General features: G+C 31.3%; 3 protein-coding genes across 4 annotated transcripts; all 3 read left to right on the top strand.

The window, feature by feature from the left end:
• The first annotated feature begins 6,009 nt into the window (after positions 1-6,009).
• Osi17 (DUF1676 domain-containing protein Osi17) lies at positions 6,010-10,239 on the top strand. Of its 2 annotated transcripts, none has more exons than XM_072899315.1 (5): positions 6,010-7,275; positions 7,413-7,645; positions 7,731-7,971; positions 8,038-8,443; positions 9,007-10,239. In XM_072899315.1, the coding sequence occupies exons 1-5, from the start codon at positions 6,633-6,635 to the stop codon at positions 9,140-9,142; spliced, it is 1,659 nt and encodes a 552-aa protein (XP_072755416.1). In that variant the 5' UTR covers positions 6,010-6,632; the 3' UTR covers positions 9,143-10,239. The 2 variants fall into 2 exon arrangements, with proteins under 2 accessions (XP_072755416.1, XP_072755408.1); XM_072899307.1 differs by having other exon boundaries at positions 8,023-8,443.
• Positions 10,240-11,339: 1,100 nt separating this feature from the next.
• Positions 11,340-12,585, top strand: Osi18 (DUF1676 domain-containing protein Osi18). The gene is made up of 3 exons (XM_072894231.1): positions 11,340-11,492; positions 11,655-12,010; positions 12,173-12,585. The coding sequence occupies exons 1-3, from the start codon at positions 11,389-11,391 to the stop codon at positions 12,451-12,453; spliced, it is 741 nt and encodes a 246-aa protein (XP_072750332.1). The 5' UTR covers positions 11,340-11,388; the 3' UTR covers positions 12,454-12,585.
• Positions 12,586-14,622: 2,037 nt separating this feature from the next.
• Positions 14,623-15,759, top strand: Osi19 (DUF1676 domain-containing protein Osi19). Its single transcript, XM_072892516.1, has 2 exons — positions 14,623-14,924; positions 15,126-15,759. The coding sequence occupies exons 1-2, from the start codon at positions 14,727-14,729 to the stop codon at positions 15,672-15,674; spliced, it is 747 nt and encodes a 248-aa protein (XP_072748617.1). The 5' UTR covers positions 14,623-14,726; the 3' UTR covers positions 15,675-15,759.
• Positions 15,760-17,363: the final 1,604 nt, after the last annotated feature.

Here is a 17,363-nt window from a genome sequence, read left to right as displayed (position 1 = left end):
ATTTATCAAGCATATTCAGCAAATAAATTTGTGCTTTATAAAATAATAAATTGTATAGTATAATGTTAAAAACTTATAACATATCGGACAAATTTATTGGATTTATAAAATATTTTGTTAAGTCCGCAAACTTAGCCGGTCGAATCTGAAATTTGAAGAAAAATTAATATAACGGTCACAAGAATAAAACGAAAATCTTTTGCAAATATATATAACTTTTATATAAATCATTTCTTAAAAAAAGTATAGTAAAATATTATTTAAAATTAATTAATTAATTGCTATATACATATATACATAATAGATATTATTCCGTCAAATATTTCTATCGCTTTTTATGCAAAAGTGTTCTAATACAAAAACACAGAGTTACGCTTTGGTAAATTTTATACACGACTAAATTCTTAACTCGTGTAATGCCGAGCTTTTTACTCGCGCAATGATCGACCTACATTAATGTATTGACTATCTACTTGAAACTCTCAACACGTAGCCTTTTCGGTGGCAACGTGATCTGATTTGAAAAGAATAACGGCAAGTGAATTTATCCTCAGTCTCCGTGGACAGCGGCACGAGCATGCCTTTATGTCGCACATTTGATTTTCTCAGGATGTTCTCCTTTAGCTTCTTTGATGAGGAAGCGCCTGCTTAAACCACGAGGTCATCTGTCGATTACCGTTAGATAGCCCACTGATCAACGGGATCCCGCTCCCTTTCGCGATCGGGAAAATCGGTGAAAGTGTTCGTATCGTCCAACAAAAAGAGGGTTTTCTGTTCCGGAAGTAGATACGCCTGAGGATCGATTGGTTCACTTTCCTATGTTACTGCATTTTGCGATCTCATAGTTATCGATAGTTATTGCAAAGATTAATATACGCGATGACTTAAATCTATAATTAATGAAATATATATACATCATTTAGATAGCATATTATTACTTTATATGATATATTATACTATATATTATGCGCGATGATACTTAAATCTACAATCAAATAAAATGCATATATCATTTAGATGGCACATTATTATTTTATATTATATATTATTTATTATACATTATACATTATACATTATACATTATACATTATACATTATACATTATACATTATACATTATATATTATACATTATATATTATACATTATATATTATATATTATATATTATATATTATATAATATATATTATATATTATATATTGTTTATGACATTATATTGTCTTCTATAAAAAATATAAGAATGTATAATTTGTTACCAAAAAAGGAATAATAAAATCACAGAAGTAATATTTATTTTTTTTTACGCTATCACAGAGCTATGCTTGAGAGAATGAAAAGATTTTATAATTTTCCGTTATATATACTTTCCCTCATATTAACTCAAATAATATTACAGTTACAAGAATAAGGTCATTTGTTTTCAATATTTATTTTTGTGTATATATTTAATATGATATTTCCGTTTACTTATTCTTATATTATATATCTGTCACAAAAGCCGAAAGCCATTTCACCGTCTCACTTTGTCAATTGACGTAATGACAGACTGGACGGCGATCTATGCTGCGTAATATGAGGCAATGCATAATATGCTATTTGTTCCGTCAGAGATAGTGCGATAACTATGCATGCTGTCTGATTCGTAGGAAGAAGTGTAGGAGATAGGTAAGTGGGTGAATAAATGTCATCGCTCTTTGTCAAAATATGAGAATGTGAAAAAAATTATAATTAGTATTTTGACAATTTTATAATATTTTATGCCATCTTAATATATTATCTTAATATATTATCTTAATATTAAAACTATAATATCTTTGTTATAAGTAAAATTTAGAATTAATGTAGGATTAAAATTTTGGACGTATATTATATATGTATAAAAAGAACATTATAAACTTAAAAATATTTATAATAAAATTAAAATTTTTAAATATTGTACGGATAAATAGAGCATTATATAATATAAAAAAATGATATAAAAAATAATATCCATATGCAATTGAGAAATAAAAAATCTAAAAAAATAAAAAAAAAAGATATTTTCTAATATTCTTTTTAAACTATTATTGAATGATAAAATTTCGTTAAAACCATAATCGTCGATTATCATACAATATATCTTTTTTGTGGTTTTTTTAAGGCCATAAAGCTTAAATTTTATCGCTCACCCAATATGTGACATGTCCCAGTTGCTTGGTTCACTTTGTGCACGTACAAACCAGTTTTGATGCACTGCAAATACTTTCCGTTGGAGCTACTATCGTCGCTAAAGTTTGCGTTTCTGGTTTACGACACTAACAGTTTCCAACTATGTCTACCATCCAAAATACTTTCCAATGACATTGAGATATGTCAGTCGCATGTTATGGGTGACTGATATATCTAAAATAATAATCCGCTACAGTCAGACCGGCACAAATTGCTTCCTCTTTGTAAGATTATTGTATGCTACAAAATATTTAAGAAAAAAATGAGAAGTTGGTTAATTTAGTATCTAGTACATCTATAGATTCTAATACATTGTAATGTACGTAGATTTATTAGCAAGTCTTTCAATTAAGTTTCATCAAATGTATATTTCAATGATACAATTTACTGTAATAACATAATAACTCTTAAGAAAATTAGAATATTTTTAAGAACAATTGTTAATCTAATCTCTGTAAACTATGTAAAATAGGTTTCTTAATTAATTAGTTCATTTATTTTTAATTAGAAATTACTTTAGTGTTATAAATAAAATAAAATAAATATATTCGCAAGTAGCAAAAGTACTCTTTCCGTCAAAATGACTTTTGTTACTTGAATTCTTTTATTGCTTAATCACAGTAGAATGTATTAATTTACACCGAAGTGTTAATTGTTTTGTAAACTGATGTTTTCATTTAAAGTTGAATAATAAACAAAAGCGTGCATATTTCGAGATAATGCTGCTTTTATTTTCGCAAGATGGAGAAATCAGTAACTGTTATTGCTCCCATCACTATATGATAAATTATGGTCAAGACGTAACTGGGTTACGTTGGAATGAACCTCTTGTTCCTCCATGGGTATCGAGAACTCATAAGAAGTGAGGTAAAATAAGAGTACGTGCACGTTATATTTTGTATTCGTCAACGAAGGCTAGACGAATCTCGGCGCGGTGGAACAAAATTCTCAGCGTGAAATTTTGTTTCCTCAAATGCGACTTGTGCGCGTGCGTGTGCGTGTGCGTACGATCGCTTTTCGGCAGTGAACACGTAAGCCGGTCATGCACCTCAACCTACCTACACAGTATCTTCCATTAGTAGGTCAATGGAATTCATCCGGTCCACGCGCTTTGGCTTGGCCCGCCCGATAAATTGCTTGGTCAACTTGTCCTGCAAGATAATATTTCCAGAAATATTGATAATCCTTCGATATTAATTCGACCTTTCTACTCTTGGACTCGGGTCCTGCTTTTGACTGATCAACGCGCTACTTCCTAAAACTAAAACTTATTTATATATAAAAAACTATTTGTGTGTAAAAAACTTGTAAAGTAAATGGTAAACTAAAATGTACGAAAAAAACAATCTGTGTGTGAAAAACTTGTAAAGTAAATTTTAAACAAAAACTAATGTTATGTGACCTGTGTAAAAATGTGTTAAAATTTTGAAATACAAGAAAAAAAAATTATGATAGATAGCGACTATGATAGATTTTAATAACATTTTATATCTCGAGAGAAAAATTGTTTTTTTTTTTTTTTTTTGCAAAATTGAGAATAATAATTTTTAAAGGACACATTGCTTAGATGTGACGCATCTTTATATTAGTCATTATCAAAATCAAAAATATCATTAGATGAAAAAGATACGTCTGACTGTCACTTGAGTAACTTGCAGGTTAAACATGGATTAAATGCAACACAGTCGCTGGAATAATGAGAACACCTTCACCAGAAATCTATCTAGTGAAAAGCCTAGAGAAACGTGATTGACGAGTTAAATGCAACAAAATAATGCTTATTTCCTGTTTTCAAAGTGTATATAAATAAAGATCATAAAAGAACATTTCTTTTAAGATTGTAAAATTATCATTTCCTTATGAATTTATGGACTACGTTATTTTACAAAGTAAAAGTATATTACATTGTTGAATTATAAATGATTTTTTTCTAGAATATTATTTGCGTTGCCATAATTTTTTACTCATTATAATAATGCTTACGAATGAGAAATTTACTATTATCTCACACAATGTTGTTTCAGTGTACCAATAAGAAAACGTAGTGTAGTATATGTATGACGCGATATTCGCGTACGGGAAAAGCTATTCATTTGTGATTCATTCATGAATGTCTCGCTACATTCACGGATCTGAAAGTGTGTTTCCATTAGTATTTAGTGTATATGCTTATATATAAAATTTGAAAGAATTCAATTTATCGTTAAACTAAGTACAAATATTAATTGACTGACGATTTGTTGCTGTCTCCTTATTCTAAAAACATTTTAGTTAACATCTTAACTACCGTTATTGCTGATTTTTTTAATGTAAAAAAATATTATCCAGAGATACATGTCAGAGAAATTTATATGTTGAGAGTATCTCTTTCAAGAGTTTGAAAAAAAGAATCTTTTTATTGCGTCTTAGCTTGATATATGTACATATACACGGATTACATGCAAACAGTAAACTACAATTGAAAAAGCATACTGAACCATTTATATTCGCATATAATTGTTTTTATACACGGTAAAAAACATTTTGTATTTTTGTTAAAATTTTCTCGTGTAGAAATTTTAGCGTTAAAAATTTTTAACATACTCTTATGTTAATATAACATACTGTCGTTATGTTAGTTTGACTTTTCTACATTGAGTTAATATTCACCGTTTCTAAGAGTTAAAACAACACAATTAACAAGTAAATCTTGCATTAATTCACATTTTTGTGTTAATTTTTTACATATTATTTGTGTTATTTGTTTACATATTAGCTTTCTGTTAAATTAACATTAAAATTAGAGTGGATAAATTGCAACACAAGAAATGTGTTAAATTTAACACAAAATTTTTTACCATGTACTTATATCTAAATGCAATGTGCAATATGCTTTCTTTCATTAGATATGTGCATTTAAATCCATCTTGTAATTAATTCTTACTGTATTTAAATGACTTTAACATATTATTTTTTATAACTATAATAATATTTTAATTCCAGCTTGAATTTCTCATTCATTACGTCGGCACATGGATAAGGAAGTTGAACTATATTTTCACCGGAACACGTAGTAGACGTACATATAATTCTGTATAAATGGTCGACCATGCGACAATTCAACTATGTACTTGCTTGCGGGGAAATTTCTTGCCATCATCATCTTTCGAAGAAGCGAACTACGACCGACAATTCATGAATGACCATAATTAGTTTTTTTTATATGAAAAGTGACATTTCATGCCACTACGTAATATACGTTATTTATATCTTAATTGTATCTCACAATCTCACAAGTTTATCGTGATGCAAAAAAATTAATAAGTTATCCTACAGAGAATATAATCTTGCGCAATATGTAAAAATGTAAAGCAAGCCTTCCTATAATTTGATAAAAGTTAATTAAGTCTTATCTCGGTGAAAGCATATTGCATTTGTGTCAATTTTTTTAATTTTAGTGAAATTTGAGATTATATATTACATTCGACTGTACATATAAACATGATAAAACAGAAAAAAAAGCATAAAATGTGGAGCTATCTTTTTTGTATTTTCACAGTGTTATTAGAGATATTTTAGAGATCCTTTAACACTGACTTAACGAGAAAAGATATTCAGATTTGATGGGAACATCATGTCTCACCTGTTTGCTGCATATTTATGCATCTGACGAGGTCTTTGGCCAGGAGCCCAACGGTCTTAAACTTGCGCGTGTACAACCACAGGTTGGTCGGTTGCAGTCCGAGAGGAGACGATAATGACCTTCCACGGAGGAGCTCACCAAAGAAGGAGTAGGAGGGTATTTGACACACTTGAAGCTCAGGTGAATTGTAAGCAAGAACGGAAAGGCCCGTGGTTAGTGTGGAACGAGAGATCGAACGGTGCGCGTCTCGACGGAGGAGAGTGGGACAGAGAAAAAGAAAGATAAAAGAAAGACAAGACAGGTTGAAAGATGTGATATGTGATAACAGTCACGAGCATATTAGTAGCATGACAATTGACATTTGCGATGCAACGTGATTGCAACGGCAGAGTCTGCCGATTGTATATCGCGCCGAATCGCCGAAGAGGCTCTCGCGTGGAGAAGAGGATTATCTACAAGGGGTGGGAGAAGGTCAGGTTTTCGAACGAAGAAGGAGGGAGGGTCGACGTTGAGCGGCGAGATCTCCAATAAGTAGAAAGAGCATGTGATGACCACGGGTAGATACCAAAGAATTCGACGTGCACGTGGACGAAGTGATCATGACAAGTTCACAAAATGTAAAGTGCACCGGTTTCAGTTACTAGATAAGTAATTGGCCAGTGGTACCACCGGTGGTGTACATTCAGAGCGTGCAGTGCTTCCGGTACGCTACCTCATATTTCTGGTCATACACGTAAAAACTGAGTCAAATATAAAATATATACATTAAACGTAATTAATCTCGGCAAAAGTGCTATCGAAGATGCATTGGAGATCAACGTTGTTCCTGTTATGTCTCTCGATAACATTATCATACTCGAATTTGTTCAGTGTCGAGAAACTCAGATCGTATGCGAAGATCTTAAAGTTGGATACTTTGAACATCAACGAAACGGGAAACGAGCTTTGGCACGGACTCTTCAGGGATTGCGACAAGAGAGTGACGTTTTCCTGTATACAAAAGAACGCGTACACGTATCTCGACAATGCGTTCATCGAGAAAAATAATATCACGGTTTTCGACGGTCTGATACTTACGAGAAATAACATTACCTACGATACGTGTTCTAAAACAGAAAATCCCAACGATCTTCGTGAGAATCTCGTAGATGATGGCGACACGAACGGTTGTGAAAAGAAAACGGCTGAAGAAGCAAAAGAGGAAAATCGGAAGTTTAAGGAACCGGAATCACCACTCGAAGAAATTACGAACGCTCTACGACATAAAACAGTGAAATTTTTATCAACACGAAATTACGAAATTCAACTTCCGCAGTTCTTTTTCGAGGGTACAACTGTAAAGATAAGCCCGCGGGAGATAGATGAAAATGGAGCTCTTCTCAGAGTAGATTTTGGAAATCAACAGGTTGCACAAGAGGAGGGACGAATCTTGTTTAAAAAAATTAGTAAGCATCTTTGACAATTAATAAGTACGTGATGTATATTTAAAATATTAGATAAATAATATTTATATTATTTTATGAGAACAAAAATTGTAAATAAAATTGCAAAATTTACAATATGATATTTTGTTTCATTTTAGAGAAATTTGTACAGAATAAATTGTTAACCAGCTTCTTGGCGCTTCTCTTAATTATCAAGCTAATTAAAGTGAAGTTCCTGTTCATCATTCCGTTCCTTTTCGGTGTGGGCGCTGCGAAGAAACTTTTCCTGAAACTACTACTGTTCTTCATTCCTGCGTTCGCACACATTTTCAAGCTCTGCTCCAGCTACTATTCGTCTCACGCCACCAAGTATCACCATCATCATCATCAAGTATGCGAGTGGTTCTCACTTTCTCTCATCTCATTTCTTTTTTTTTAACGTATATAAAGTATTTTATTCATACTCTTTCTTTCAGATAGCGCATCATCATCATCACGTGCCGGTTCCGGTACCTGTTCCAGCTTATTACGACCATCATCATCATCGCGATGACTTCGACGGTTACGATTACACCATGCCTCATGTTCAATACCGAAAAGATATGGAAGAGTTGAAAGAATGGGGTATCGAACCTGACAATGAGTACGAAGAGTCCAATCAGCAGTTAAATCGCGTAGTCCCTTCTCCAAACGCAGTTCCTGGTCTCATATATCCAGGTTAGTCGTAATATACGTCAAACATAAATCGATTACATCATATTTATCCAGATAATTTAATGACAGCTGGCGCGCATAACTTGGCCTATTCCGGATATCTCAACGATATTAAATACAATCGACGACCTGCGGCGCAGCCAACTGCGGCAGTACTTTCGGTAAATCCCGTAAATCTCGTATCCGGTACGAAGACATCGGCGAAGAATCCTTATACCGTGTTCGCGCCAAACGTACGACCGACTCATCAGAAACTCTTGACACCCGTCGCAAGCCCCAAGAGCTCGTCCGTGTCGATTTCGCGACAAGAAACGGAAGATGAGTATTATGGACCGATAATCGAACGACTGGACGAGATCTTCGAGCAGCTCAAGTTCTACGAAGAGACTTGCAGAGAGATGCTCGTCTGCAGTATGTACAAGAACCCGGCGGGCTACTCGCCGCACAGTAACCTCGTGTCAAACGAGCTTTCCAGGTATGAATGCGGCAACTACGTAGCTTATCGATTAAATGTAATTTCGTGCATCACAAAGAGAAAGGTGCAGATCGCTCGTGTGCTCCAAATCACGTTAATCGGGTCAATGTTGGCTTTAACTCTTTCTCTCTCTTTTTATTGTATCGTTTCTTAACGCTACGAATTCGTACGTTGTATCAGACTTATCCGGTGTTGTGTTGAGTTTTGCTTAGTATTCTACTAATAATAGACATGAGCTATAAAGTGCTTTCACCGAGTCAACTATGCGACGGACTGGAAAATTCTCGTTGTTGAATAATTAGCTTATATAGCACAATTATAGCCTTTCTAAGATTCATTTTATGTTAATTAAGTTTTATAGGATGCGTTTTTATATCAAGTAGCTGTGTTCATATCAAATTATTTCAGTAACAAGCAAAAATAACGCATGTTATCAAGCATATCGGACGTGGCTTAAAATATGTATATTAATTAAGATACATAATTATCATATTTCTATAAAAATATCATTGTTACTGTTATGCTATATTGGATTAATTAAAACAATTATATTGTATTTTCAGAGATCCGCAGGAACTCATGAATAGCGTGACAGAAAGTATGTACAGTCAGAGATTTTATAGATATGTGAACGCAGCCAGGCACGGTCAAGATGGTGGAGACTGTCTCAGCACATATCCTTGTAACAATACCGAATAAATAATATTTCGTAATATATACGAAATTCATACCGATTTATATTAATGCGATTAAAATATGACAGATGTTGTTACTATTGAGATTGTCCGTTACTAGCAAATGTTAGATATATATATTTGCTCAATAAGCTCGAAGAACTTACATCAGATAGATTAATGTTGTAAAGTTGCGTTATGTAATATCGGTATAAAAGAGTCCGACAAAGTACTGCCATGTATTAATTTATAAATATATAATTTATCAGATCTAATTTTCCTATTAGAAAAAAAGCTGGAATGTTCTGCGGATAAATTTGTTCGTCACGAAAGTTTTAATGATTAATTTAGTTGTGGAAGCTAATTGTTTAGTGTAATATTTATTGTTTTTATGCTCCTTTTTTAAATTTTAGCGATCGAATTTAGTGAGGAGTTAATCAGTGGGTTTTGTGATGATGTGTCAAAGTTGAAATCTATTGACACGTTGTCAACAAGATCACTCAAGAAATAATATTTTATATTATCATATAGCTAGATATGGTTAAATAATAAGATTGGATTTTGTGACATTGTATGGGTTAAATGTACTTTATAACGTTTGGTGTAACTTAAAAATGTGGAGTATTTAAAAAAGTAAGGATTTCTATTAATTCTATTAATTAGTTCTGCTTTAAGAATACATATTTAAAAAATAAAGAAACATTTTTGGAGAACAATATTGTACGACAGATAATATTTTTTTTGTTCACTTTTGTATAATTACTCATATAATGGCATGAAAAATGTTTAAATATTTATTCTGCAATAATTTAAAAATCCGTTGTGTTTTCTGCATAAGAGAGATATTTATGTGATGCTATGTAAAAAATTAGTTAGGAAATAGCGCTTGTTGCATAATTTTAAAATATTTATTCCGCTAGAGAGATAATTAATCAGTTACTATCAAATATTCGGGTGCCATACCCAACAACTGTTATTTTCAATTTAACTTTATCTTAAATAACTTTTTAATTAAAAAAAGTACATCAAAATATAATGTAAAAACTAAATAAATACTTTTATAATTAGTTATACTATCTAATTATGTGTATGTAAGTTATGTGCAATAAAACATTAAATAAATCTTTTTTTACATTATTATAATTATCCATATATTATAACTCTGATATACTGTATTTATTATATTTTTAATATATACAAAGGACTTATTACATAAATCTAAATATAAACTATCATGTAAGCAAATAATCAAATAGATTATCATATAACTATTGAAATTTAATTTCATGAATATTCTGAGAGATATTATTGATCAAATATTTTTCCAAAATAAATATGTAAGAAATAAAGTAGTCTTTTTCAGTTCTTTATTACACAGTTTCTCTTTTTTAGTTTTTTAATAATATCAGTCTCAAAAATACTATAATTAATTTAGTTCTAGTGTGATATCACTATTTTATTTCTTTGTTGACGGAGATAAGAAATTGTTAAACTTGGAGGAATAAAAAGAATATTATAAAGAAAGAAGAAAAAGTGAATATATAACATTTTCATTATTATGCTATAATATAATTATATATATTTTTTATTAAAAAAAGAGAATTTAATAGCGTACTATATATGAATTACTTTAAAGAACTCTTTGATATCAAATTATAATGCATTTATTTTTCTTCACATCTTTTGTATATATGTATATTTATGCTTCTTTCGCTTAAATTTATATTGGCATTAAAATTTAAAAATTTTGACAAACACTAACGAAGATCTCCTGAATCAATATTTTAATATCTCATTTTATAATTATGTATTTTGTATCTCTTGATCCAATAAAAATGTAAATTTTTTCATAATTTTATATATATAAATATATAGTAAAGGATACAAATTTTTATCGTGGTAATAAAGAAAACCATACTGTGAAAATGTCCAAAAATATCATAAGTTTATCGAAACTGTTATGCGAATACAGTTGCATGTCAAAATATTTATCAGAGTATTCTTTGCATGGATGGATTCCCAAAATGGAAGTAATATTTGGTGTGAATGTTAAAATCAAAACCATTCCAGAGGGACGAGAGGGCGCTTATACTTTGTGAAACCATCGACACCCTAGATAATAAGGCTTTCTTCTTTTCATTCCGCCAGTCGGCAACATGTCTCTAATCAAAATTCATCAAACGTACGCGAATGCCATCGCCTATAAAACCCCGTTGACTTCGTTCGTACTGGCATTCGGTGTTTAGTCTCTAACCAATCGGTGGTATCGCCATGAGGCTCTTAACCACTTTTGTGTCAGTAGCTCTTTTGGCCACCCTCACTGGTGCGCAACAAACAGAGACCACCGTCAATGTCTTGCAAAAAATTTATCACAGGTATGTTATAATTATATTATAATTTTCTGGTATTTTATAATTTTAATTATTAAGAATTAATTACATCGTATAAGCTATCATAATTACAAATTGTTTAAATCAAAATAGTAATATATCACTACTTAAATATTTCATTTTTTATATAAATTTTAAACGTTACAGATGCGCAGATAGCGAATCCATGTTATCTTGTGTTAAACCGAAAGTATTGGCTTATCTCACCGATGCTGTGAAACAAGACAGATTGGCAATTACGGAAGATTTAACGTTAGTTAAATCCCGTGACGTAGCGGCAGATAATACGGACTACCCCTCGCAATATAATGCTGCAGATCCATCCAAGAGGAAACTCCTGCGAACATTGATGCTCGAGAAATTGGACGCGTATTTGTCAAGCCATCAGCTTGAGGCTAAACTACCGGAAGAAATAGCAGAATCGAATATTGTTCCTAGATCTTTAGTCGACAGCATGCCAAGGAGTCTTACAGTCTCTCTTAGTGATTCTTCCAATGAACAAGGTAATTTAACAACGAATAGTAAATATAGATAATATACATATTTTACCTATAATTTTCATTTGACATGGAAGACGGTAACAGAAAAAAAAAAATAATAAAAATATTACATTTTTAATACATAATACTTTTTAAGAAGCACATTAATTTTATATATATTTTTAGGGCGTGGTTTCGTCAAGAAGGTGGTGATACCATTCTTACTTGGTCTGAAATTCAAAGCCACCGCTATAGTACCCATTGCTCTTGCTCTGATCGCTTTAAAGACGTGGAAAGCGTTAACTCTGGGTCTTCTATCAATGGTCCTCAGTGGAGCGATGTTGATCTTCAAATTAACTAAACCGAAAGTCGCTTACGAACTCGTTCATTACGCACATCCACCTGTCGAACATCCACCTCACTGGGACACCGCACCTCATGGACCTTACAGAGCCTATAGAAAATAAAAGAACGTAGAAAAATTGATCGTTTCATCCGCATAGACTTTTTTAATATTTATTGATTACACATTCTAGTATGTATGTATGTTCCGCCTGCGTTACTTACATGTAATAAAAGTTTTCATATTGTTTTATCAATCGAATCTTATTTATTATTTTTATCTCAATCTTTTCCGATTTAATGTAACTTACATTCTTTTTCTTGAAGATGCTGTAAGAATACTATCACTTTAATATTAGAAAATGATACATTTTGTGAAAAAAATGATAGAAAAATACGATTATAAAAATACATTAAAATAAAAGAAGTAGCATGTTTATTAATACTTTGTTTTATATTTTTCAATTATATTTTTCAAATAATATGCAATGTGAACTTGAACGGGATACTTAAATCAATTATCAATAAACTTGATTTAATAAATTAATATTAACAGAGAGTATGTGTAATATATAAAAATACACAACTGTGTATAAATATAAATAAAAAATAGAATAAAAACAATAAAAGATTATATATAAAGATTTTTATATAAAAATGTTAAGATTCACAATTTCTGTTAAAAATTTTATTACGTAGCTATTACATTACTCCTATTACCTATTAACCTATGTGATCTGTATTATTAAGTAATTTTTGTATTTGCATAAATATTTGTTATATCTGTAAAAAGAAAATACAAAGATACAGAGATATCTAAATATAAATGTCGCGTGAGCTTAACAAACTCTTGTTGTCACACATAAATTTGATTTGTCAACAGTAAGTAAACTAAAAACAGATACAAAAATAATAAACTGATTGCACGAAAGATGTTGATCGACATTTCGTCGGCTAGACGGCCTGAATGCATATGTAAACTCGACCCAAAATTCCAGTTGCCGTTTCATTGTTACGACAAAGAAGTCGGGCAGGGCAAAAGTGTCTCTGATGGTACACGGTGCGCATTTTCGTGCGAGAAACTTGCACGCAACTCGCATCACTGATGTACCGTCGTGCTATTTTCCTTAAGCTTGAGCAGGAGCTACAATTTAATAAGCTCTAACAGGGTGAAATTTATAGTCCTAAAGAGGATAATGGCATAAGGAGAGAGAACATAGACAGAACGGAACGTTGTATAGAAAGTGGTATCATGATCGTGGTATGAATGAATGATCGATTCAATGCCAATGTTACGGTGACTTTGATATCAAGGATAAAGAAGTTTTACTACGTGTATATGAGAGAGGGAGAGAGAGAGAGAGAGAGAGAGAGAGAGGTTTCCGGATATTTGCTATAAATAAAAGAATAATAATTAATTTTGAAATGTTATATGTAGCTCTTTAACCTTCTTCTGCTTAATAATTTTTTTAAAAGTTCCATAATGTCGATATATTTATTTCTGTTATTTTAATTATAAGTTATAAATACTGATTATAAAAACAATAAATTAATTATCAATTATCAATTTAAAATAGAAAATAATTAATTAATTTGATAAATAATTAATTAATTTAATTATTAATTATATATTTTTGAAAATTTATTAAAAACGTTCTAAATATTTTACTAAGAATTTTATAAATAATTTATCTCTATTGCAGGTAAAATTTTATGCAATTGTTGATGCTTTATAATATTTTAGAGGACGAAATCCTTAACAGATTAGTGTCCTCTCTTTTTTTAATGTTTTCAATAACTTTTTAATTCTATTTATTTTATTTTTATATCACGACGGACTAACAATAAGTCCAATTATAAAATCCGGTTGCGTTCGTTATTAAAAATTTAATTTCAGACCATGTGTCAAAAAATATTCCACGAACGTTTATCGCCGCAAGTAGGTCTTCTGATATCGTCGGTGGAAAGCAAACTGCTACTCATTAATATCATAGATTCCATCGCGTTTCATGATCGAAAAGTATGACCTATTGGCATATTGACGGGACCGCTACTCTGATTTGACGTCGCGTGCAGCGTGTCGCGCGATCTCACGCTCGTCTATCCTCCCTCATCAGGTAGTCGTGGCATGATCCATGGCGAGGCCTCAATAATCGAAGACCATACTGAACGAAAAGAAAATTCGCACTTGAACGGAAGTGGGGGAGTGTTCGAGAGCGCCGCTACGCGACTCTTCGATGTCGCATTGTACGATTCAACGTGATAGGCCTTCGTATAAATACCGTACTGCCCAACCCATTGGCATCAGTCGTCGTGTTGCGATCATTCTCATACATTATCCACGAATCAGGAGTACAACGCGAGTCTTCACAAACGGATATAACTGACTGCCAGCGCCATGAGGTTCTTCGTTTTGTGCGCCCTATTCGCGTTGGCCGTCGCGCAACCAGCCAAGAATGAGAACTGGAAGACAACCATGGACGAGATGGTCGATCAATCCAGGTCCGAATGTTCGCAGAAGAGCGACGAGATTGCTTGCATGAAATTCAAGGTGTTTAATTTGCTCGACCAAATCTTCAGCAAGGATAGTTTCAAGGTAAGTATCAGTGATGCTGGTAATGACTTTTCAAAGCGATTCACATAGTTTTCATATTTGTATTCTAGTGTTCTTGTTTTATGTTTTGTTTATCGAAATTGAAATTTTTTAAAATTATTTACTGCCGTGCAATATAATATCCATTTTTAAAGATTTTATTTTAATATCTTAAATCCGTTAATGTTCACTGTCTTGATTTAGGTGTCCGAAACGATGGAAATTACACGTAACTCGCATCCTATCGAAGAGGTATCTGCTCGCAGCGAGAGTTCCTTCCTTGATACAGTACAATCCTACTTGACCTCTCACGACGTGACCTTCAAGCTGCCGCTAGATTCCACTGTGAAGGTGAGCTCGCGCAATATCCAGGACGATCAGCTCACCTTTGACGTCAAGTTCGGCCAAGGCCGTGCCGTCGATGAGGCTCGCAGATCCAAGCTGAAGAAGGTCATCATCCCTATTCTCGTGTTCGTTCTCCTGAAAGCGATAACTTTGATCCCCTTGGCCATCGGTATACTTGGTCTGAAGGCCTGGAATGCCTTGCAGCTTTCTTTCTTCAGCTTTATCGTGTCCGTCGGTATGGCCATTTTCCAACTCTGTAAAAAGATCGCCGCTGATAGCCATGCCGCGCCGATCGCTCATGGACCTTGGGAGTATCAAGCTCAATACAGATCTTTCCAAGATAAGGATCAGATCTCTTCGTCGCAGTTTGCGCACAATCTTGCATACACCGCTCATGCACAATCGTAATGTTACTATCGGCCTAATGACGCTTTTGTAAAATATTTAGTTTCCTATTTATACTGTTTATTTAATAAACTATTATTGCAAGTCATTTCACATTATAGTGTCTATTTAAAAACCTGCTTTCCCAATACTATTTTAATAGTGACGTTTAATAGTAAAATTTATTCAAAAGAGAAAAAAAATTAGAAATTAGTTAATCTATTTAATAAATTATTATTACAAGTTATTTCGAAATCATGTTTATTTAACAACCTGCTCGACACCACTTGTTATACAATTATAAATTTGTTTAAAAAAATAGAAAATTTAAAAAAATATGCAAAAAATTTTGTGTTAAAAAATGCAATTACACTAAAAAAAAATATTTTACTAATATAGATAGATTTCTAGATGTTTCAATTAATTACTATTTCTTGTATCTATTAAAATATTGTTTGTCACATATTGAATTTATGACAGCAATATTCTAGCAATACCTGTAGAAAATTTAAATCTCGTTGCCAAATATTATAATTACAAATATAATTGTCCTTAACAATAGGCCTTAAAGATAGGCACCACAGAAAAATTTTCTGTCTAAATTACACTAATGATACAGATATAAATTCTGTCTCTGTTATTTAAATTGATTAAGTACAAAACATATGCAGTATCACAGTATTTGTTAATCATTTATCTGTGTTAGTTAATTTTTTACATCTAGAAAATTTTTGTCGAAGTTGCAAGATCATTTTTTTGATTGTACGTAAAGATATTTGCGATAGTAATATTTTGTAATTTTTAATAATTAAAGTAAAATTAGAGACAGAAACTTATTCATATAAAAAAAGATATATTAAACTCTGTCAAATTCGTTCTCTTTCTTTATTATTAAAACATGAATTTGTTTTATAATTTTGGAGAAAAATGTTGTATATTGTGGATATAAATTATAACTCTACATGATAGTTTCCTGTAATTTATTTTTATTCCCTGTTATTTTTAATGTGTGTGTTTTTATTGATTCGTAAAATAAAAAATTAAATAAACATATATATACATATATACATATATATACATATATACATATATATATATATATATATATATATATATATGTATATATGTATATATATATATGTTTATTTAATTTTTTATTTTACGAATCAATAAAAACACACACATTAAAAATAACAGGGAATAAAAATAAATTACAGGAAACTATCATGTAGAGTTATAATTTATATCCACAATATACAACATTTTTCTCCAAAATTATAAAACAAATTCATGTTTTAATAATAAAGAAAGAGAACGAATTTGACAGAGTTTAATATATCTTTTTTTATATGAATAAGTTTCTGTCTCTAATTTTACTTTAATTATTAAAAATTACAAAATATAAAAATATATACAATATACGTATATACTTATATATTTTACAACTGATTTGGTAACATAAGAAAGCTTTTAAATTTATATGTTCAAGATTTGTGCAACATACTTTGTTTCTTTTATTTATAATTTTATAATATTATCTTAAATTAGCATTTTCTTCTAAGCGCAAGCACGCTTTTTGCAATCTAAATTAGTCGAGAGACTCATAAAATACTTAGGAGACCTACATACGAATGTGATCACTTTCGTCTTTTACGAAAGTTAATTAGAAGTCACCACTTTGAAAGTCATTTCACTGCTTTAACATATTATGTG

The sequence above is a fragment of the Anoplolepis gracilipes genome, chromosome 1 (genome assembly GCF_047496725.1).
Source record: "Anoplolepis gracilipes chromosome 1, ASM4749672v1, whole genome shotgun sequence".
NCBI lineage: Eukaryota > Metazoa > Arthropoda > Insecta > Hymenoptera > Formicidae > Anoplolepis > Anoplolepis gracilipes.
The sequence above is the reverse complement of the archived record's forward strand: the minus strand, read 5'-3'. Positions and strand labels throughout refer to the sequence as shown.